This window comes from Maylandia zebra, linkage group LG13, assembly GCF_041146795.1.
Source record: "Maylandia zebra isolate NMK-2024a linkage group LG13, Mzebra_GT3a, whole genome shotgun sequence".
Lineage (NCBI taxonomy): Eukaryota > Metazoa > Chordata > Actinopteri > Cichliformes > Cichlidae > Maylandia > Maylandia zebra.
The window spans coordinates 20,230,022-20,252,630 of NC_135179.1; the positions used below are offsets into that span (position 1 = coordinate 20,230,022).

Below are 22,609 nucleotides of genomic sequence, written 5' to 3' on the forward strand. Positions count from 1 at the left end.
TCAGGGAAATCTTTCAGACAGCTATTGAGAGATTGGCTGGTGGTGTGACCAACATCAGAGCTACAGGGCCATTGTGAAGTTGCCCATGCAGCTAAAAATAACAGAGGAGACAGAGGCGATTCTGTGGTGCACACCAGTCTCTGGTGGCTTTCTGCAAGCAGGTTTATTACAAAGTAATGTTACAGTAACAATTTCAGCTCTACCGAAATTAACCATACATTGACATGGGTGCACAGAGAATGTCTACATGAAGTGGTACCTCTTCGAGGTCAGAGTACTCATTTGCTGTGAGGTGGTTAAACAAAAGACGGGCTGCAGCTGCTGACAAACGGGTACATAAAAGCATCATGGTTACGAGGTTTTTGCTACTTGTCTTAAATAGGGGTTTTCGAAGGCTTCTGCAGTGCTTAGTGGGGTTTATTGTAATATATTGCATTGCCCTTTAAATGCATGTTGGCAGTATAACATAGCACTTAAATAGATAATCGCAGTGTGTCAAACGGTACCATAATGCACCATCTACTCCAAACAAAAGCATACATAAATAATAGTACATTCAGTAACTCTTAGAGCACTATCCTGCATCTTTGCCCTTCATTAGTGTAGAAATGTTAGTTCGGCTTGATCATTCCCAGATTTTCTAGTGTTCATCAATCCTCTTCGGGATTTGCATAAATAAAAATAAAGTACAATAAAAACAATTTGACATATTTTCACAAAAAATAAAATACATTAAAAACAAATACACAAGGCCATTGACTTTCCATTCTCACAAAATATTAAACCATATTGCCTCTTAACAGAATATTTTACATCTTTGCAAGAATTTAAATAACACGTGACACATTTGCAGTCTTTTTTACTTTTTTTTCTTTAAGTTACACATCTCCAGTGTCCATTATGTGTTTAGGGTGCAAATAGCTCCTGGGTTTGTTGTTTGTTTGTTTTCAAGGCCACTGTCTATCGCTTCAATCCCTTGGCCAGTTTGCTTGTAGGGGTCATTCTTCTTTGAGGTGTGGGGATCTTAGAGGGTTTCCCTCCGTGTTGACGGGATGCGGAGCGCGGCGTCGCTCTGGCAGAGTCGCCGACCGTCTCGGAAACATCTGAGCACACGGATTGGATGTCTGAGATGTCAAAGTCGGAGGCGTCACTTCCTCTGCGACTGCTTCCTCTGCTTCCGGCTTTACTTCCTGGTCGGCTGGAATTTTTTCTCGATTCTAGAGAGATAAAATCGGGAAACACTTTAAGAAACACTGAAAAGGAATTCAAATTTACATGTGAATGCGATGGATAGATGTGGAGAAAAAGTTGCAAAGATGATGCTTTCTACTCACCACCTATTGCCTGCGTTCGAGCTTTTAGTACAGCAGCACTGATCAAGCTCCCTTCTTCACCTGACTGAAATCCTTTGCCGGACAGGTACCCAGGCAAACGCAATTTGCTGCCTTGAACCGCATTACTCTGCGAAAGAAACAAACTTTTATTAAAATGTAATCAGATGCAATTATTAGTAAAAAAAAATAGAAGACCAAATTTTTAAAAATAAAAGTCTTGAGTATGTATATGTAATAAAAATTAGTCTTAATTCTTATTTTTAAAAAAAGAAACATTTTAGTAAAATCATAATTTTTCCCATAACTGAGGTGTATCTGTCAGATGCAGTTAGTATGAATTCATGTACAGCAGAGCAATACGTCATTAGACATTAATGACATGCAGAGGCGACATATGAAGTTGTACATGATGTAGTGGTATAAAAAATAAAGGTTAGGAAAGAAAAGAGCTAGTGATTGAGCCAATTATTCAAGAAAAATAAAGGTTACAAACCCAAATAAAATCTAATAAGCTCATTTTGCATCTTCAAATCCAATGAAGTCAGAAATAAATCTGCAAAAAGGCACTTTTTGCTTCTTCTTTTTTTTTTTTTTTTTTTTTTTAAAGATTTTTCAATAGATTTCAGTTGGGTCATATATCTGAAGTGTTTCACATCATGTGCTGCATTATGACTATACCTCTGAGGATGAACCTTGGCTCCCAAAGGAGTCTGATGATTTAAGAGGAGTGGAGGGTTTGCTGTTTGTAAGCCATGGTTTATCATAATTGCGGGTTATGTGTTGGGGATTCTGGGGAACAACGGCAAATCAAAAGACAGAGAAATGGATTCACAAACTCAAAAACTATCAGGAACACTAGATGGAAGAAACACAGAAATCAAACAACAAAATGACCAAATTCTGCAAGGGTAATTAAAAAAAACAAAAACAAATTAAAAAGCAGATAAATGAGAGGAAAATCATGATGGTGGTGGAGAGGTTGGGGGTGAGACAGAATGAGGCAGCAGCCAGCTCTAATGGCAGATGTAGCCTCTCACCTTGGGTGTGCTGGTCGCTGCTGGGTTGATGGGGACGGGGAGGCTCTGACTGGAGGTGGATCTGTTGGGAGAAGCTCCTCGAGATGAAGGCCGAGACCTCCGGCCTCTGTAGCGGAAGCTTGCCATCACTTGAGTGGTTCCCTCTGGGAGGATGAACTTCTCTCGCAGCTCCACATTGGTCCTGCCTTTAGCTAAGAAAGACACTCAAAATGAGCCATGATGCACAAATACACCTGTCACTGTTATTTTTGTGTTAATGGTGATTAAGATGATGGTGAGTTAACAACCCACCCCCTCATTTCTTTATATTGTGCCAGAAAAATGGGAAAGAGATGCCGAGATTTATTAAAACATGCAGACTGAGAGTAAATGGGAAAACAGTATATGAGGCGAAGTCTGAACAATTCTAATGAGCTTTTATTCTTCAGCACAGTTTGAACTCTCTTATGAAAGGCTTCTTATAGTTTCTGATACTTAGTAGTCTTCAGGAATAGCTCTCCAATCTTACTGAAGGATATTCAAATTTCTTTTTTAGATGTTGGCTGCATTTTGTTGCACAATAATAATGTTGAGCTTCAGGCTCAAGGGAGCCCAATCCATGACAGACAGTGTTTCACTGTGAGCTCAGGATCACTGTCATCCTGTTAAATGACGCTGTTGTCAGTCAGATCCTCTCCAGATGGTATTGTATGTATGTGGATCCAAATCTAATGGTAGTTTTTTCTGTTCATGATTCCAACAATTTTGACAAGATCCCCGACACCACTGACTCCAAGCTCCAAACCACGACAGAACCCCACTGAGATTTACAGATTGCTGCAGACACTTACTGCTGTGTCTGTCCTGACTTCTTCAGTACATATTGATCACTATTTGAACCAAAAATTTCAAATTTAAATTTATCACTCCTTAAGACATGTTGCCACTTATTTTCAGTACAGTTCTTGCCTAATTTGGTGCGCATCAGCCTCTTCTCTGTTCCTTATTCTTAAAAATTGCATCCTGACAGCCACATGAGTTTTTGCAACAGGCTCTTAGTAACCAAGTACCTAAATATACCATTTAAAACTGGCTCTTTGCTAGATTGTCTGTTGTGTGTAGATAACACTGCGTAAAGTGCCTTGATTTATGTTTTAATGATTCACAGGACGGTGTTATTCATCTTAACAAACAAAAAGCATTCCTCTGATGCTGGTCAGAATAAAAATGAGTGAAAAAGCAGCCAATGTCCAAAGAAACATTTTGAAAGACCTCCAGAAACCCAGAAGAACTATTGCTCAAGACCACTTTCAAAAATTTACCAAACATTCTGGATCCTTCGATGCAAAATATAAAGAAATGAGGGGTGGCTCCAGACTTGTGCATGTCTTGTCGTGCACAACACTGCATGCTAAGCTGTATTCCCGGCTGTGTAGAAATCTGTTGCTTCTAACGGTAATATCATGAATTGGAAATTTACCAATGTATTTTTCTTATAATCATCACTGAACTACACAGCAATTTCCAGGCGACCCCAAGGAACAGACCAATGAAATGTTATCATGATGTGACTCAACAACAAAACAGCTCATGCAGTTTCATATCTCATCCATACTGTTGAACAGACGTCCAGTTCCTGTTGCAACGGTAGTGGAATAAGTGACAGCGAGAAAACTAAAATAAATCAAAGTGAGTCTAAACACTCACAAACCAAAGAAGAAGAATTATAGGAAACTAAACTACAGTGTATAAACTAAACAGTACGGTTACATTGAAAACAAACAGACCTGCATGCAGTTTTAAACACTAAGCCACCCTGTCAAACAAAGTAAATGGTGTAAGAAATACTGCTTCGGTTTTGTGGCGTGTGTTTCATAGAGGCAATGTAACCATTTTCCCCTATGAAGGAGCCTATACTACCAGGCAATACAGTCAGATAAGCACAGCTCGAACCCTGGACTGTAAAAAGAAGCTTGACTCAGAGCTCCCTATGACATGCGGCGCGAGTAAAATGAGCCAGTTTCATTGTGCTGAAGTGCTCGAAGGTGATGTGATTCCCACAAACAACTGCATGCATGAAAACCAGCCGCAGCTGAACGACAGCTGACTGCAGGTGGAGCCGGTTTCCGAGGATGACATTCTTTCACACTGAGCGCTCACACGCAGCTACAGTACGGCACACACCAGGACCAACACAAGCTCGGATGTGCAGACACACATACCACTGGTGGGTTCATGGAGCAAGGTGAGAAAGTTTGAGATTTGCCAACCTATAGGAGACTGAGTAATTGAAGAGTTTGATTCCGAGCGCAACATTTTGCTCCCGTGGTGATGCACTAGAAGAAATGTTCATGTTGAGCAGGAGGCGGGTTTAGTGGGAAAAACAGAAATTGATCATTAATACAGATGCTAGCAGAAACATGTCGGAGTACCAAAGCTAAATGTGGGTCGCATTATGGTATATATAAGTATATATGTAGGCAGCACTGTTAATAAAAATATGCTTACAAATGAAATATATTTTTAACAGATGATTTAACTGTGTTATCTCATTCAAGCATTCAGTGTTGAGATAGCGGGAACAAAAGAAAATAAACTCATTTTAACCCTCAGAAAATTGCAGTATATTATGTAAAGATATAATATAATATAATATATTGCATGAATTATCGATATATGTGATATATCTTCTATTTTTAAGCTCCAAGTTGCCATTTCAAACAGGCCTATATAAATAGACATTGGACAGTAGTTACGTTTCATGTTTCAATAACTGAGCTAACATCACAGAATACACAGTAATCTTAATCCAGATCATCATCATCCTCCATGTGTGGGTAGTAAAAAACAATGATATACAATCAAATTCTTTCATCGCACGCAAACAAAGAAAGTGAAAGTCAGTACAACAGCTGACCTTTAAACAAAATTGGATCGTGACTCCTCAAAGTTAACCTTTGAACTCACCTCGACAGGGGTCATTCTTCACCAGAAACTCGTCCAGTGCCATCCAGCCTCCTCCCACCCGCACCATCACAGTGCTGCGCAAAATTCTCACAAGGCGAAGCTGCTGAGAGTCTCCAAACTGCGATGGGGGAAGGAAAATAGAGAGGGGAATGTGTGAAAAACCTGACCTTCCTGTGAGCACATCCACACTGCAGACCAGAAGCTGTGCAACACTGGAAACCAGAGTGGAATGAAGAGTTACATTTATTCCAGCTAATTATTTTAATTGTGGGGGAGCAGGTGGCTTTCATCCAGATTATTTCACTGAGCTTCAAAAACGACCTGTCGGAAAAGATTCACGTCTGCTTCTGGTTTCTCTTATATGTTGTACAGGTTTAAACACACACACGTAGACATACAATCATAAACACAAACAGATTTTGACACAAAAACATGAATTTTATCTTTTCATTCTCAGACACAACAGAACACAAATTACACAAAGGTCAATCCAACTTTTTTTTTTCTACAAGCGTGTGCTATTGTTTTACTAGTTCTAGTTACTAGTTCTAGTTACTCATTGAGTTCATGCTACAGTGAACTGACTACTTCATAGTCATTGATTCATTTACTATACACTACAACTTGAAGTAGAGCCTGACTGATTTTGTTAGTTGATATTCATTTACTTCAGATATCCCATACAGGATATTGGTATCTGTGTAAATAAGACAATAAAATAATTACACAACATAACGTTCAAAAAGAGCTTTTTGTGACATTATCATGAATTTTGTGAAGCCCAAATGATTTTTACTGATACCCGTACCAATGATATTCCAATGGCCAATATATTTTTCTCTGTCATGCACAAAAAACCTCACATTGGTTATGTGAAGTTATTTATTTACATGCCCACCTCTGCTCGGAATGTTTTCAGAGCGCCCTCTGGTGGACACACATCAACACTCATAACATGGTTGAATTTCTCCCGTCTCTTTTTTACTTTTTAATTTTCATTTATCAATCCCAATAAATGCTGATGCTGACAGATTAGCAAATAACGTTTTTTCCTTTAATCATATAATTTCATTTGTATTTTTAATTAGAGCTATCAGAATCAGCCTCAAAGCCATATCATCAGTCAGGCTCTACATTCATACCTGCTGCTGTTGAGGGTTAACTTAATATGAGATGTTGTAAAGCAGTAAATACATCAAACTTCACAGCTTTACAAACTTAACCAGCCTATTTTTTCCTCTCTTTTTTCAGTGATCACTGTGTAATTGTGGTTTCTGGTTGTAATGTCTATGTGTCTGGCTTTATCTCAGCAATGTAAGACTCCACTTTTACTGCAGAAGGAGCCTGTGAAGAAAAAAAAACACCATAACTGAAGGCACATGATTACACCACCAGGGGGCCCCAGTGTGTAATAATTTGACTTCATGTCACCTACCACACATAGCAGACATAGGAACAGTGAGCATGTTATGGGGAGAATGATTCAAGCTTTATGAGGGCATACCACACATGTCAGCCAGTTGGATGAGACCATGAGCATCAGGCACAAAAACGGAGTTTGCAATTACAGCGTGCATGCTTTCTGTCAAAATCAACATCACATTCTGATCAAACGCACAAACATCAATCTCCTACAATCCAGCACTTTGTTGCACTTTCTACAGCTACAAATACTCAGGATGCATTGACACTGATGCAGATCCAATGCAGCTAGCTCCAAATGGCACACATGAGGAATGGTTCAAATCACTTCTGTCTAAATCCACCACCACAGTGTGACACGCAGACATGACCAAACACTGATGACGGTCCACTAACTTCCTATTATCATATGGTATCTCTTTAACTGATAACAAAAATCCTGCACTTGTATGATTATCATAATGATTTAATGCCACTGGTGAGTCTAGTGATCAAATACATTAAAGGTGATGATGATCTGGAGTAAAAGGAGGCACAAGAAACAGCTTAAGAATAACCATTTACCAGAATACAGCTTTCCAAAACTGCAACGTGTAGGTGGGGGGTAAGATTTTGATTTTCCCTGTTTGCTATTGTCTCATCGCCGATTAAGGAGTCATGTAAGCAGTGAACCAGACCAAACTGTCAAAAGAATTATTTTTTATTTATTGTTGTGTGATAACAATAATACAAACTAGTTCATAAAGCATCACTAACGCCCCTATCCCCTCTCACTGACCCCTCAGTAATGACCTTTTTCCGACATGCAGGTTGCCAGCACATATTAACAAAGTAAGAGAAGTGAAAAGCAACGTGTTCATTGAAATCATCAAAGTTGCCCAAATAATGTAATAAATAGTGTCAGCCAGTGCTGAGGTAAATCATTCCCATGACACTGAAGCACCAAAGGCAAGCACACAGAAAGCATTATTGTATGCCCAGCAGATGAATTTATGCCCATGAACCAGTAAAATATGGGCTGAAATGGTACTGGCACGCCAATATTGCATTTTCTGAAACTCAAAAGCAGATATACAGATATATATATATATATATATATAGAAACATTAATTGCACTAATTATAACGCAAATAAGTCTTATTTCCCCCCAAAAAACATAACCTATGTGAAAAGAACAAATTTAGATTGGACATAAACGTCGACTGCCATAAAACTTGAAAGCATGCTTCTTTCATTTACTCATTTTAAATCAGATTTAGAGTTATGTGTGAAGCTACCATAAATTCTCAGACCAAACACACATCTCAGGCCAGTGTTAAATAAAGTTAGATTAAATCAGCAGGCCATAGACTTTTTTTATTTCTACTTCTGAGTTCCAGAACATCTGAGAACATCAGCCAGGAATCTGGGCAGAAAGTGTTAATTGGACAGGAAACGTGGTAAACGAAAAAAGGACGCAAGGCTCGATAAGGCACAGAAGAGAAGGAGGGAAAGAAAAGAGGATGTACCTGATTTCCAAGGTAGAACTGGTGATGTGAGGAACAATAAAAAATATAAAAAGGTTAGCACACATTCGCACTTTTGTCATCATGTTCAACACTTACCTTTAACAAGAGTATTCCCTGAAAAGTCTTTTATTTTAAATTATTTCATAACCATGTCACAGCTTGTATTGCTTAAAAAAATTTCACTGTTAGATAAGCCAAACACATAAAAATGTGCTTACCCGGTATTTATTGGCACCAATTTGCTCCACCTGGAATCGTTTTGGACATTTGCACTTCGCCACTTGGCGCGTGACCTGCGAACGCATCATTTTTTTTAATTAAGCGACGCCTCACATTTGAAAATGTGAAATTAATGCCGCAGGCGTTCTTATTACCTCGTCCTCAATTTTGTCAGCATCTGTTAGTGGTTTGTAAGCGTCTTTGTTGGGATGTAGAGCTGCTACAAACTCGTAGTAGTCAATGTAGCCGTCACCGTCTCTGTCAAAGATGTCTGCCACGGCGCTCATCTCCAGACGACTTGTTGGGAATTCTGTTGAAGAGACACTGAGTGTTGCAAAAAGGAGCATTTTGTTCAGCGGTGTAGATGTTTTTCAGCTTTGAGTCTGACACTTACTGGAGGAGAGGATGCCTTCTATGAACTCCTGTCGCGTCACTTTGCCGTCTTGGTCTTTGTCAATGCGGCGGAAGAAGTCCATGACGCGAGACTTTTTATGGTTCATCCAGCGCATGTAACGTTTCCGCCACACATCAAAGTCAAAGTTGGCAAATTCTTTCAGCTGAGCAGATAAAGAAAGAAAGGTCAACATTAATAACTAAAAAGCTAGAAATTTGCAGAAAAATGTCTGCAGATTTTGCTAGATTACCTCCTCCAGTCTGTCCAAAGCATCATTGAGTTTCCTCCTTCTGTCCAAAGCCAGCAGCCACACGTGCTGCCACTTGGTCACCAGCAGGTTAACCCGTGGGTTCTTTGTTTCAATGGGAGCTTGTGTTGATGACGCATACATCGCTTGCGTGGGAGAACGTTTTCCTGTAAGGGAAAGACAAAAAACTTTAAAATGACTGTGTTTCCACCATATAATCAGGAGGAATGCATTCACACTGACATCATTCCAGGTGCTAAAATGGGCAAATTGAGGATGTCGTGTCACCCTGAAGTGATTCAGAGCATGGCCAGATGGCTCGGGTCATACTCTATGAGGAACAGTGATTGGATACATACTTCCAGCTCTTCCTTTGTCCAACACGGGGATCTGAGACTGGATCTGGGGCTCCGCAGCAGCCTTCCTTTTGTGTGTCTTGGTGATTTTGTCAACATCTGGTTGCTTCCTGGTCATTTCCTCCATGAATGCCTGCAGGGGGCGAGCAGCAGTAAACTACTGTTAACTGAATGCCCACGCAATCATTAAAATATGGAATTAAAAAAAAAACGAAAGTTATAAAATTTGATTTATTATCATTTGCTTTTTTGATGTACCTGGTGTTCTGCTATGAGGTTTTTGACCTCCTCGATCTCCTGAGGGAGTGGCTCCTTATCCTTGTCGTTGAGGTTGGTCTCAGCCCACTGTAGCCACGTCAGAAGATTTTCCAGCAGCTCCTGAGTAGCTAGCAGCTCAGTGAGGGCTGTGGCCAGTCGCTGCTGGTGCTGTCTGGCCCAAGCCTGCACCTGTGTAACAGCAGTAATACACTTATATTACTAATAACTAAATTAATTTCAGATACACTGAAATCAAGTTAACTGCACACAACTTGATTTTGTTTACCTGCTAAGATGAATCATTATTACTTTTTTTTATATAATGACTATCCATAGTAACTTTTTCTCTGATTTTTTGAGTGCTATAAAGAGTTTCTGATCCAACCCTTGTTAAAATGAGTAATTCTTCCTTATTTTAATTTATCAAAATAGGTTAATGTGTTCTGTTAAACCTGAAGGTATGAAACAGTGGACTGACCTCTTCAAAGCGGGCTTTAATGATGGTGTTCCAGTGCTTGATGGTTGTGATAGAGTCTGGATGGCAGATGCTGAGAATGGCCTCCCCCATACTGGCCGCTTTATTTAGAGCCACTCGCTTTTCTTCCAGTTTTTTCATGAACACCTTTAAAAGAATTTTTTTTTTAAATTGAAAAAGCGTTGGGATTCGAAACTATCCCATCCCATATCTAAAAATAAAAACAAAACATTGCTCATACTTGGTTTAAAACCGGAGCAGAGCCCAGTAATTCTAATCAGATGACCTCATAGTTAAGAAAAATATTTTTGGCACTGAAAGCAGCATGCCATCTACTTTTAGACAGGCTGCAATTACAGAGTCAGGATCTTAACTGTTTATTCAAGCAAAGTATTGGCAACGTGTTTTATTTCTTTAATAAAGCAACAAAAATATGAAACAACTTAAGACATAAAAGTTTTTTTCTGAAATAAAAAAAAGCAGAATCATTTGCATTGCTTTACCTTGTGTTGTTCGATAAGCGCTCGCAGAGCTTCTTCATCGTCGGGCAAGCTGCCATGGAAGCGCAAACTTTGCTCTGCCTCAGCTAGCCACTCCAGCAGGATGTGAACAGCAGAGTGAAATTCTTCAGCCTGCAGTGGGAGAAGACGCATATGTCAGGCTAACATACTTTACTTACCTTCTACCTTGTGATTGTTTGGAGTACTGTCAGGAATACCTGGCCCAAAGCCTGCTCCAGCCGGGTCTGCTTAGACACAGACAGGTTGCACACCGTCTCCCAGCGCGTGCTCAGCTCCAGCATCTGGACTTTGACCCAGGAGGAGTCATCGTGAGTGTTCTCAATCAGCTCCCTGGCTGAACGTTTGAGGGCCTGGACGCTTACCGTCCGCTTTCCCAACTCCTTCTGAAAAACCTGCAGTAACGAGACATTTGAGGACACAGTCAGCCAAAATATTAACAATATCCAGTTTTTTAAATGACAAATTCTTAAATTAATTTTAAACATTATTTCAAAAAACATCTTTTTGTCTCTATTTCACAGCTGGCCCAATGACAAGAAGCATAAAACAGGGTGCTTTTAGTATCTGTTGTCCTCTTACTTCAATAAAATGCTAACACAAAGAATGTTATTAATATAATATTAATAATGAGTAAGGAAAAACACACCAGCATCAATTTTCAAAGCTTTGCTCAATACACAACCCGAAAGAAAACAGACTCTCAATGAGAAAGTAATACAATGCCTCCCCTTTTGTTGTTTTAATGTATTGTCTATCCCCCGTGTTAGTTTAAGATTCTTTCGTCTTGTATTGTGTTAGGAATGATAAAAGGTTTGGGCGTGGCAGCAGTGAAAGGTTTCACTTGATTTCTGCCACTAACGTCAGCAACAAATGGGCCAATCAACAAAACAAAGGGATCCTGGGTCTTCGGTGTGGTGCTGTTCTCTACCTTGTGGTTGTCTATCAGGTTGAGAACCAGGTCTATGTCTCCATGTACGGGCTGGTCCTCAGCCAGCTGAGGTTCCACCCTGTACAACCAGTCAATAAGAGCCTGGAGAGCATCTGTAAACTGGCCGGAGAACAACAAGGCCTCTTCCAGCTTGTTTTGTCTGCAGAACAGAACAAAATATTCACAGTGAGGCTGTTTAGCAGAATGAAATACAACCCTCATTGGGAGAAAATCCTCACCTTTCCACTGACTTCCCACAAACAGTGTCCCATTTGTCCCTCAGTTCACTCAGCATGTCGTCCAGCTTCTGTCTGTCATCCTGTAGAGTGGTCTTGTCTTTCAAGGCCCGTCCTGTTCGAGTGGTGGTATCATACACAGAGTGTTTGCTGCCAAGAGCTTTCTGGAACTCCTGCACGATGGGGAAAAAAAAGGAAAAATAATATACACAACCCCCAAGTGGTCCGGTTTAGTGGACTCATAATGCCTCTATCTTCAAATGGAAACAGCAAATCATCTCAAGAGATTTTATTATTATTACTACTGGCATGTCAAACAGTATCTTAATCTGCGTGTGGTGTGTGCTTTTTGTGATTAAGAATACAGTCTTCAGCGAGAAGAACAAAAAGGAGGTCAAAACTCAAGAGCTCTTGCTCCATAGAGATTAAATGTATCCAAAAGCTAGGGCAGCCTTAAAACATTTGGTCCATTCAGGGATTATGACAAGATTAGCACAATCTCCCAGCATAACACCACAAACACAACAATAGTCAACAGCAATGTAAGCATTTGGATTCTACTGACTCTGTAATTTCAAATAACAGATCCCATTTTCAAATTCCAGCTCTGGTGTTTCAGATATTTCTGTTTAATGAATGAAACGTTTTTTGTAGATGTTGCTCCATGTCTCTGGCTGTGTTAACACATTTTTCTCTCAGTTACCTTGTGCTGTGCCAGCTGCGTCTTGATTTTATCGGGATCATTGGCAATTTCCACTTCAGAGTCCAGAGTCTTCTCAGATTCATCTAACCACTCCATCAGTTTATTGAAATTTTCATGGAACTAATGAAAAATTAAGAACAAAAAACAGTGTAAAGCATTTTAAAAACAGGTATGAGTTCACTAGATTTATGGCAGAGCCCTGCTTAATGTTAGCATGATTGGAGCAGAAGGGCCCTATAATTCAGAAAGTTCTGTAATAGGCTGCAGAAAGAATAAGAAACAGGTTTAATATCCTATTTCCAGAGCTTTCCAATGATAATAAAAAGTCCTGATGTCATGCCTGTTCAAACTCAGCATAAATATTCACAGAACAGTACCTGCTTCGCCCTCTTCCTGGCGTCGTCCAGTAGACGACCCCGCTCAACAGACCTCTGCACCAGCTTCTCCCAGCGCCCTTGCACGCTGAGCAGCAGGTTCTTTATCAGGACCACATCCTGTTTCTGGCTGAAGTACTTCAGATGTGTGCCCGTCTTGTCCAGTTCAATAATGTGTTCTCTGTGGGAGTTTACCTCCGTCACAAACATCTGCACAGACACAATGCGAGGGAGAAAAGGGAAAGGATTCAGGCCAGATGTTCTAACAATAAAAAAGGAATAAAGGTTTTTCAACTGACAGCAGAGGAAATGTAAGTCATGTGGGTAATGTGCTAATGAGCTCTGTTCTCAAGGATAATACAGATGCCATTAAGTCATTGTTGGCTTTAAGACAAAGCAGAATGATGAGCTGGTAATCATGAACCGGTAATCAGGGTACTAATAATTTTAATTTCTCACCGACTCAATAAGACTACTAGACGTTACCGCAGTAATGTCTAGTAATCAAGCAAAGTTGGACCAGAAGGCCTGTCCTCCACGTGCAAAGACGTACCTTATGCTCATCTATCTGAAACATGATGGTCTCCAGTATGAGGGAAGCGGGCGAAACTGTGTTCAGCGTCTGCTCTGCTTGGGTTAGCCAGTTGATGAAATCTTGCAGGGAGTTGTGGAAATCTGTAGCCACAGTCAAAGCTTCTTCTAGTTTCACCTGTGGAGACGAAACGTTAAAAAAACTGAAGTAATACTGGACAAAAATCAAAGAGCGCTATCCTGTTTATAACACATGTGCATTGTTTAGCGGTGTAAAGTATCTCTGGTTGTTATAGCAACAGATAAAGAGGGCACTGCGGGGGATACAATTGCACTTCAACAGTGCCAAACATGACCTCTATTTAAAGAGAGGAAGTTAATATATCTGGAGGGGACTGATGGCTGAGGCATCATGAGGTTTTAATTGAGTAAAGGAAACAGCCACTCCATCACTGAAAAACATCCGTTTGGTACAGCTGAGGCCGGTGGCTCAGGGTCATCACATGGCAGTAAATGCTGTGCTAATGACATTACAAACCTGGTGAGAATTACGGCTGCTGATGTGTTTTTCCCATTTATCGTGGGTCATGTCGAGTGTCTTGCTAAATATGGAATTGTATTGTAGCAGTGCATATGTCCTACAGAAAAATAAGCCACTTGACTGCAGAGATATCACAGGGAAGGCTGTAGAGAGTTTGGCCAGCAGCTCTGACCAGCGCTAAGATTTACCAGACTTTGATTTCCTGGGAAGAGGGCCAAAGTAAATAGGATGCAAAAGCAAGATGTTACAGTAAAAGTTGAAGCAGCTAAAATAAGGAGAACCATATCTGAGAGCAGTGGTGGTGTTTTATACATTTTAGCAACAAAACTAAAAAAAACCCAAAGTGAATGATGACATTTGGCTTAAATATTAGCTGATGTTTTGTCAACCCTACACTGTGGAAACGTATGACACCACTGTTGTTCCACTCTGATCTACAGTGTAACCGCATCCTGTGTGTCCTCGCCAGCGCTCTGTCTTTACACCATTGGTTATCGGCACTGGGATTAGAAGCTTTCAACCACACAGTCATGGCTCAAGTGTGTGTCAGCGATCCCTTAATCTGAAATCCTGAGTCATCAAGCTAAGGGCAGTGAAAGCCATTCAGTCATTCCCCTACCTTTCTTTCAGCGACCTTCGCTTGCACTGCTTCCCATTTTTCCTTCAGGTTGGCGAGGTCCTGCTCCGTGTTACTGTCTGGACCCTCGGGCATCATCGTTAGCAGTTGCTGACCCTTGTTCTGGAGCTCCTGATACAGCTCCTCTTTTGACTCAAAGGCAGAACACAACTCCTGTGAGGAAAAAAAAACAACAACACAGAGGAGAGTGATGGTTTTGTCAAACAGGCTGAATTACAGTTAAAGACCGATCTATTGTTACTTTTGGATTTCTGCAGTGTTCAATGGGATGAATTTGTCAGTCGCTAGTCCAAATGTAACTCGAAAATGGTTAAAGAATGAGCATGGTGAGTCATGCCGAGCATCTCAGAAGCATGTTTCTCACAAACATTTGACCAGGATAATGTTACTAATTTGATGAAAGTAATCTGTCTGTTTTCAGTTCCCTGAACTGTCACCACTGCTGCCTCTTAAGGGAGAGCTCACTGTGAAAGTGTCTCCATTACAAAGTAGGAAGACAAAGCAGGAAAACATTCCTAAATTCATTATAGTCAGATACGGATGAATCAATTTGAAACACTTGAAGAGGTCTTTTTTATCACAGACTGCAGGGCAATGAGAGTAGTGTATTTTGTAGTGTCGTTTAATTTTCACACTTCAGATAAAACACAGAAAAGACAGTCACCTCCTCCCAAGTCTGCCATCTGTATGCAGCCTCTCATATTGTTAAACACATACCAGATGGGCGTTAAGCTGCTCCCGGGCCGTGTCTGGTAAGCCTCCCACAGCCTTTGATGCCAACAGCTGACGTTCTGTGTCTTTCAGCCACTGCTGCATGTCTTCTATCTCACCATGGAAACCCTGAGCCTGCAACACAATTCAACCTGAGTCAGGACAAAAAGGTGCCTCACACACTCGCTATTAGCAACCTGTGATTCAGAGAGGAGGATGTGTGAGTTTTTAATTCCTTGGATTCATTTAGCTCGGTATTTATAAGCCTGTTTCATAATGAATTAAAACCTTAAAGTGAAAACAATAGAATGATTTACTTTAGCTTTCAGGATGCAAATCGAATAATAAGAAGGGGGTAGGGAGAGAAGTCTCTCCTCCCTGCAGAGCTTTTTGACTTCGACCTAAAAACTATTTTCTCACAATTTAACAAGAAATGAGACACAGGTTAACTTTTTTTAATATACCTGAAGCAGAGAGCTTTCCAGCTGTTGCTTCCTCTGCTCCGTCTTTTCCAGGATGGCTTTCCATCGCTGGTTCAGATTCTCCAGTTTGCTCTGCAGACTAGAAGCTTCCTCTCCAGCGCTGGACTGCACCAGATCATTGCCGGCTTTGTTCACTGTCTCGACTGTTGACTTGTGAGCCAACACATCTATCTGGAGGACCTGCAGAGATAAATCAGCAGGAACGGCAAGATGTTGTGCAGATGGATATTAAGCACAAAGTGGATAATGACTAATTTACTGTAATAAACAGCACACTGACAGATACCATAAATGTTTACTTAATATGGTTTTAATGCCTGTGAAGTGTTTTACATTTTTGTATGTGATACTGGGCTATACAAATAAAATTGAACTAAACTGAACTGAAAGGACTTATTTGAAAAATAGCCCCCTAAAAAACCACAAGATAAGAGGTTTGTCATACGTTGTGCTTGGCGAGCTCTATCTCGATGGCTTTGGGGTCTCCTCCAGCATTTTTCTGTTCATTGAGCAGCTCCTCAGTGTGGCTCATCCAGGCCAGCAGCTCATCCAGTGCATGCTGGAACTGCCCCAGTGCGAGAAGGCCTCCCTCCAGTTTGTGCTGGATTAATGACAGATTAAACCATTTAATTTTGCAGGGAGAGAAAACAAACTGTTTAAGCCATTGCTGAGTCTGGTTTCTAGCCCACAAGAAGCTGTAGAGGTACTATACAATATATTTCACAGAATGATTGCAGACCTTGTTTAAACATGATATTGCCATTCCTTTTAAATTTAGATATCAGTGTCAGCGTTTCTGTTTTCTTATATAGCTTGCACTTTCGGTGTGAAGCTCCCCTTCTGCTTCTTTCTCTCGCTGACCTGCCGACTGATGATCTTCTCATCCAGGTTGTCCCAAAGCATTTTGAGTTCAGACATCGGCTCCTGGATGGCGGAGCGGTCAGCCTCCTCTGTCACCTTCTTCAGCAGGAGGCCGGCCTGGTGGTTCAGACGCTCCATCTCAATCTGTAGCTGGTAAGCTTCTCCTTTGAACTCCTGGCAACCCAGCACATGCAGCGGTACACCCAATCAGTCAACAGAAAGAAGGACACATAGACAATACCAGCTTTGTGTTTTCAGAACAAGATTTGTCTTATTGTACATCAAAGTAAATCCGGCTACTTTATGAAGCCATTTTCTTAGTGCTTTTGAACTAACACAAAGCAGACCATGAATCGAGAACTCAGCATAAACACAGCTGGTGTTTGACACAGCTGCTCTAACATCAAGGAGTCAAGTTAAAAGAATTGAAAAGTCTGAGAAGAGCTATAACAATAATAATATTTCTGTTTTTGTGAATGATGTTTTGATCTAAAAAAACAAAACAAAACAAATCTACAAGACTGTACCTTGAGTTCCACAATCTGCTGCTTGACGGTTTCCAGATCCGTGCCCACAGGTGACATTGAATCCAGCTTGCTCTCCAGAATATCCACCCAGTCAAACATACCCTGCATACAGCGTTGGAAACCATTGTTAGTGAGAGAACAAAGCTGGGTGCACAGGGTGTCAAGTTTCAAACTGAGTTTAAAGTTATGCCCTGAATCTTACAGTTGGTCTGTTTGGCTGATAAATTAGAAAATTATACACAAAGAAAATGAAAAAAAAACCCCAAACAAGCCCTGAGGTTACATGCCAATGTGCTGAAGAAGTGCAAAGAGGAGATTTAAACTTGTGTAAAAGAATCCTTCCTCACCGTGAAACTTTCTTACACACTAGTTAATGTTTGAGCCAAATATATCACGACCACGCTCTGGCTGGTGTTTCAAAATCAGTAGAGCTCTCATGAGATGTTATATCAACTGTTAGATCAACTGCATGGTAATATGTGGTTTCATCAAAAGGCCTCGGAAACTCCCTGGCTCACTGTATCTGTTAAATATCAAACATCTTGTGATGAACAAGTGCTTGTATATTGTGTAGCTTGATATTAAGTATTTAGCCCTTAAAGATGACATTCCCTCTTAATCTGACACCTCTATATATATATTAATAAAGATGTGGTTTGATGACCCTTAGAACAGTTTCCAGGTTTTTCCAAGGATAGCTACACAGGCAGAGACAACCCTTATTAACTTGCATGCTCAGTGTTTTGTTCTATAAGCAGGCCTGATATATGAGAGAAACCCCACGTCAATAAAATAGCTTCAAGGGTTACTCCTAGGCTTCCAAAAGATCACATCAAATAAAGTTAAAAACCACGAGAACCGTGACTGGGAAGTTTTGGAAAAGGTCTGCTGTTTCAAAACTTTTTAAATATTCTAAACCCTTTAATTTTCTGATTGTGTTGCTCTTGAGGCAGTGATCAAAGCACCTGCAGGCCATCTTGAAACTGCACAGCAGCTTGCATGGCTTCTTCCAGTCTCTCTCCTCTCTCCTTCCACGTCTTATTGAGATTCTCCCACGCTGTATTCACCTGAAAAAATAACACAAATATTTTAGCATGATTATCTTGTAGGCAAAACCTGTAGAGTGAGTGCTTTTCAGTGTAGTCTATTACTTCATCCAAGCTCTTCTTTATCACAGGTTTATCGGGTTCCCCGCAGGCAGTCATGAGCTCCGCACCCTGGTTTCGAACCCCATCGAGTTCCTCCTGCAGCCCATCAATCTCCTCCTTAAATCCCTGTATGGATGCATTGTTTTTTTTAATTATTTAATAATCAAAGTGCACCACCTCTCTTAATTATCCATTTGTTAATGATCAAAAGTAATAGGTTTTTTATTTACCTCCACAAATTCCTGTTGCTGTTTGACGACTGAAGGATCGACTCCGGGCTCCTCCAGCTCCCTCAGCAGGTCGTGGCTGTCCTTAATGGTGACGATGAGGGCGGTGTGGTCACACCAGAACTTGTCTGCGAGGTCCATCACATCCAGCAGCTTCGCCTCCCGCTCTTCCACCAATGCCTGGATGTCGTTCCACAGGAAAACCATGCGGTCCAGTTTGTCTTGCACAGCTTGTACAGAGAAAAAGTCACAATTAGGAGGAATACAAAATGAGGCAAAGAAAGTTTTTCCACGTTTACAGCAACATTTACAGCGGGAAACTTGGACTTTTTCTTGATTCGTTAGTTATCCTGAAAAAGGAAATACATAAAAGCTACATGCACCTGGAGAAAAGCTTGATGTTTGATAAATAATAATAAATGTATAAAAAATGATTGAAAGCATATCTATACCGTACCTTTGGCAGACAGGTCCTTGTCTGCCCCTTCGGATCGTGCGATCATCTCTTCACCTCGTTGCTTCAGTGTCTCATAAGATGGCTGCAGCTTCTCCAAATCCACAGAGACCGTCTTATTTTCTGTAATCTGCTCCCTGATCTTGTCCACCTCCACTGAGATGGATGGAGGCTGATGGAGGCGTTCAGCGATCCGTTCCAGGGATTCGAGCATGGGATCAATTTTATCATGGAACTGGAAAAGGAGGAAAGGAAACACGTCAGTTTGCATATATAATTTATATCATGGGTTTTTATTATGGAAAGTTACCTTGAAACAAGAACACGTCTGTATAATTATTTTTTACTTTGACAAATTTGCACATATTCAAAAATGTAAAAGCTACTCAACTAACTGAATAGACAATTAACAGCCAAGGTAATGTTGATGTTTACATTTGCAAACTATGACCACCATTTGCACCAGACATCACTATGATCAACTTAATTATTCCCAATAATCATATATTATCAAATAATCAAACCTAATAAACAGCTACTGCTTACCTGAGTGGATTTGGAGATGGCTTCATCCAAAGTGGCAGCTCTCTGCTTGACATCAGCTTTCAGTTTGGTGTAAAGTTGGTCAGTAGCTGTGTATTTCTCTCTGATGGGCTCACCCTCCACTGGGCTGAGCTCAAGTAACTGAGGACCAGTTTTATTCATCTTATCAATATGGGGCTTGTGCTCTGCAATCAGTTCCCGCATTTGCTGGAGAGGATGTGACATGATCAGTTTAGTTTTTAATTATGTGATTAAATGTTTTGTGTTGAGCATCAGCGCACATTGACCACTTACCCTGAGGTCCTCTTGTTGCTGCCTGAGCGTGTCGTACTCAATGGCAGGCGGGGGTAACTGGCTGAAGGTGTTTAAAGTTTCCTGAAGCCATGGCCCCAGCTCCTCATAGGTCTCCCAGAACTGAGTGGCAAGAGACTGGGCTCGCTCAAGCTGCAGACAACGCTCTGAATTCAGCTGGCTGACGACACCATACTTCTCGAGGAGAGTCTGTGTCTTGGCCTGATTGAAGCCCAAGAAGAATCATTTTGAAATTTCTGTCCATTTTCTTACTGAAAAATGTCTGAAATTTGAAATATATTTTCTTACCTTTAAGATTTCTTTCTCCTCTGGGTTTTTGCTGGTCATGATGGCCTTTCCTGTTTTCACAATCTCATCTACAGCATCTTTGTGTCTCATGATGTCCATGGAGAAAATCTGTAAAACCAGTAGAGTGAGTTTGGCTGTATGTCAACAAAAGAAACCACTGTGTTTACTCTAATTTGTTTAAATAGAGATCTGTACGCACACACACAGACATGCACACACACACACACACACGGCTAACCTTCTGTGCTTGGAGCTGAGCTGTGGTTTGGTCCTGCTCCAGCCTGATCTCACCCATCGATAGCAGTTTCCCCTCAGCGTCAGTCAGCCAGGAGAGTTCATTGTCTGCGGCCTGTTCAAACTGGAAACAAGAAAAAACAAGAGATACATTTAAAAAATAGAGAGAGACAGTCTAATGAGAATAAAAGGCAGTGCGTTAAGTTATGTGGTTTACCTGTTGTGACTTGAGTATGTCAGCATTGATCTGGTCGACCTTCTGGGTCAAAGTGTCATAGGCAGCTCTGTACCTCTCATTATCCTCAGACACAAGTTTGTCCAAACTCTCACGAGTGTGCCAGGGGATCAAATCCAAGAGTGAACTGCTCAACTCATTCAGCTGGTCCAACACTGGTTTTTGGTCTTTGATCTCTTTCAACATGGCCTGGACAGAAAGCACCAGTTCATAAGTAATAAATGCATTGCTGCATTGTATGAATACAATTACAATGTTTTGGACAAAGTTGTAGAACTCCTTACCTTCTGCCTGCTTTGTGAATGAATCAGCTGCTCGCCAACTGGCTCCTGATGAGCAAAGCTGTTAATCTCAGCCTCTGCTTTCTCTAGCCATGAGCTCAGATCCGTGTGAGTATGCTGCAGCTTAGAAGACAGACTCAAAACCTGCTCCAGTGTCTTTAAAACACTGGCACTCATAGAGTTTATCTCAGCATATTTTGTTTTTATTCCATCCAGTTTGCCTTGGATAACGATCACCTCATCACCTATAGACATAAAGTAAATAATAATGTTCACTGTCATATGCTTCTTTTGTTCTAAAACAGAGATACCTTATGCTAACAACTTCCTGCTAGCTGAACTCCGGGCCAAAATTCATGAGGTTAACAGAAAAGAATAAGCCTGCATCCTACACAATGTTGTCATTTACAATCTGCATATTAAATTTATAGCAACATACATCTAGCTGAAGGTTAGCTAAGCTGATCACAAAGGCTGCAAACATAGAAGGAGTTTTTTTAAAAATTGTATTTGTCCTGTACTATGCAAATCAGAGAACAGGGGTTTTATCCATAACCTTAAGTTTACCTGCCCCTGTCCAAAAGTAACAAAGCGTGCTTATTTGCACAACCAGGGCTCTCTTTTTGCTACAAAATATATACTTATATGGAGATTTATATTAAATAGATGGTGGCTAGCAGCTACTGTGTTTTAAGCATTTCTATTATGCTAAGCTAAGCTAACTGGCTGTTGGCAATAAACAAATATAAATCCCATTGGACAGACAGGTGTTATCTCACCATCATTGAAAAATTAGAAATCTATTTCTCTGCAGAAGTTCATAGATGTGAAAACAACGTAATTCATGCAAAACGTCACTGCTCAATAAAAAGGGCAATAAACCTTATGATGAGTAGTACAGAGACAGAACTGTTTGCTACACTGATAAATGAAGACGTGCCTGTTGTTTGCTTCAGTAGCTCTACCCCATTGGAGATGGCTTGGTCAACATTCTTCTTCCTTAAGCCAATATCATTTTGCAGTGCCTGAAAAGAAAAAAAAAAACAGACTTCAGAGAGTCATGAGAGTAACAAGAAATGTTCCTATGGTGACACACAAAAGAGCAAAATAAACTGAAACATGATTGATGCAACTTAAATGAAAGGGCTACAAAATGTGTGGCCTGAGGAGGAGTGTATACCCGTTGGTCTGCCAGCTGCTTTTCAAGAACCTCTAGTCTGTAGTCTTCCACCGACACTTCACTCAGCCTTGTGTGTATCTCGTTGAGCCAGTTCATGAGAGCCACTTCATCCTCTCCAAACAGCTGGGCATTTGCCAAAGCTTGCTGAAGCATTTCAGCTTTCCTCCTGCATCGCTCCTGGAGCTCTATGTAACTGGCCTGAGCGGTGTCCAGTTTAGACTGAACAAACTCCTTATCGTCCACTGAGCTCACAGTTTTGAGCATTTGGCCAAGATTGACAGCCTGAAACAGGTCTTTACTGTGATTCATAATCTCCTCCTCTAATGCCTGGCGGCAGGGGATGGGAAATGGACCAAGAAAACATGACAAACAAAAAACAAACACGTGATAAAAAATATTCAACTGAAATTTAGAAAGATGAATGGGAAATAATGAGAAGCGCAAACTTACAAGTAACAA

At 40.7% G+C, this 22,609-nt stretch overlaps 1 protein-coding gene across 6 annotated transcripts in view; it reads right to left on the reverse strand.

Annotated features, from left to right (window-relative positions):
• Positions 1 to 119: 119 nt before the first annotated feature.
• dst (dystonin) overlaps positions 120 to 22,609 on the reverse strand; it is a 103,945-nt gene continuing 81,455 nt past the window's right edge. For all 6 annotated transcript variants that reach the window (XM_076891734.1, XM_076891733.1, XM_076891738.1 and 3 more), the window contains 40 exons: positions 22,151 to 22,477; positions 21,911 to 21,995; positions 20,974 to 21,215; positions 20,672 to 20,878; positions 20,459 to 20,578; positions 20,221 to 20,328; positions 19,915 to 20,133; positions 19,624 to 19,827; positions 19,081 to 19,312; positions 18,627 to 18,853; positions 18,400 to 18,522; positions 18,214 to 18,315; positions 17,249 to 17,350; positions 16,722 to 16,895; positions 16,306 to 16,461; positions 15,843 to 16,040; positions 15,385 to 15,513; positions 14,650 to 14,820; positions 13,512 to 13,667; positions 12,962 to 13,168; positions 12,585 to 12,704; positions 11,885 to 12,054; positions 11,646 to 11,805; positions 10,915 to 11,109; positions 10,700 to 10,828; positions 10,200 to 10,343; positions 9,722 to 9,910; positions 9,467 to 9,596; positions 9,111 to 9,274; positions 8,861 to 9,023; positions 8,622 to 8,776; positions 8,466 to 8,540; positions 8,248 to 8,265; positions 7,304 to 7,420; positions 5,318 to 5,435; positions 4,573 to 4,686; positions 2,372 to 2,562; positions 2,013 to 2,123; positions 1,335 to 1,461; positions 120 to 1,217 (listed from right to left, as the gene is read on the reverse strand). In XM_076891734.1, coding sequence (XP_076747849.1) covers positions 961 to 1,217; positions 1,335 to 1,461; positions 2,013 to 2,123; positions 2,372 to 2,562; positions 4,573 to 4,686; positions 5,318 to 5,435; positions 7,304 to 7,420; positions 8,248 to 8,265; positions 8,466 to 8,540; positions 8,622 to 8,776; positions 8,861 to 9,023; positions 9,111 to 9,274; positions 9,467 to 9,596; positions 9,722 to 9,910; positions 10,200 to 10,343; positions 10,700 to 10,828; positions 10,915 to 11,109; positions 11,646 to 11,805; positions 11,885 to 12,054; positions 12,585 to 12,704; positions 12,962 to 13,168; positions 13,512 to 13,667; positions 14,650 to 14,820; positions 15,385 to 15,513; positions 15,843 to 16,040; positions 16,306 to 16,461; positions 16,722 to 16,895; positions 17,249 to 17,350; positions 18,214 to 18,315; positions 18,400 to 18,522; positions 18,627 to 18,853; positions 19,081 to 19,312; positions 19,624 to 19,827; positions 19,915 to 20,133; positions 20,221 to 20,328; positions 20,459 to 20,578; positions 20,672 to 20,878; positions 20,974 to 21,215; positions 21,911 to 21,995; positions 22,151 to 22,477 — 6,336 coding nt within the window. In that variant the 3' untranslated portion in view covers positions 120 to 960. The remainder of the gene's footprint in view (positions 1,218 to 1,334; positions 1,462 to 2,012; positions 2,124 to 2,371; positions 2,563 to 4,572; positions 4,687 to 5,317; positions 5,436 to 7,303; positions 7,421 to 8,247; positions 8,266 to 8,465; positions 8,541 to 8,621; positions 8,777 to 8,860; positions 9,024 to 9,110; positions 9,275 to 9,466; positions 9,597 to 9,721; positions 9,911 to 10,199; positions 10,344 to 10,699; positions 10,829 to 10,914; positions 11,110 to 11,645; positions 11,806 to 11,884; positions 12,055 to 12,584; positions 12,705 to 12,961; positions 13,169 to 13,511; positions 13,668 to 14,649; positions 14,821 to 15,384; positions 15,514 to 15,842; positions 16,041 to 16,305; positions 16,462 to 16,721; positions 16,896 to 17,248; positions 17,351 to 18,213; positions 18,316 to 18,399; positions 18,523 to 18,626; positions 18,854 to 19,080; positions 19,313 to 19,623; positions 19,828 to 19,914; positions 20,134 to 20,220; positions 20,329 to 20,458; positions 20,579 to 20,671; positions 20,879 to 20,973; positions 21,216 to 21,910; positions 21,996 to 22,150; positions 22,478 to 22,609) is intronic.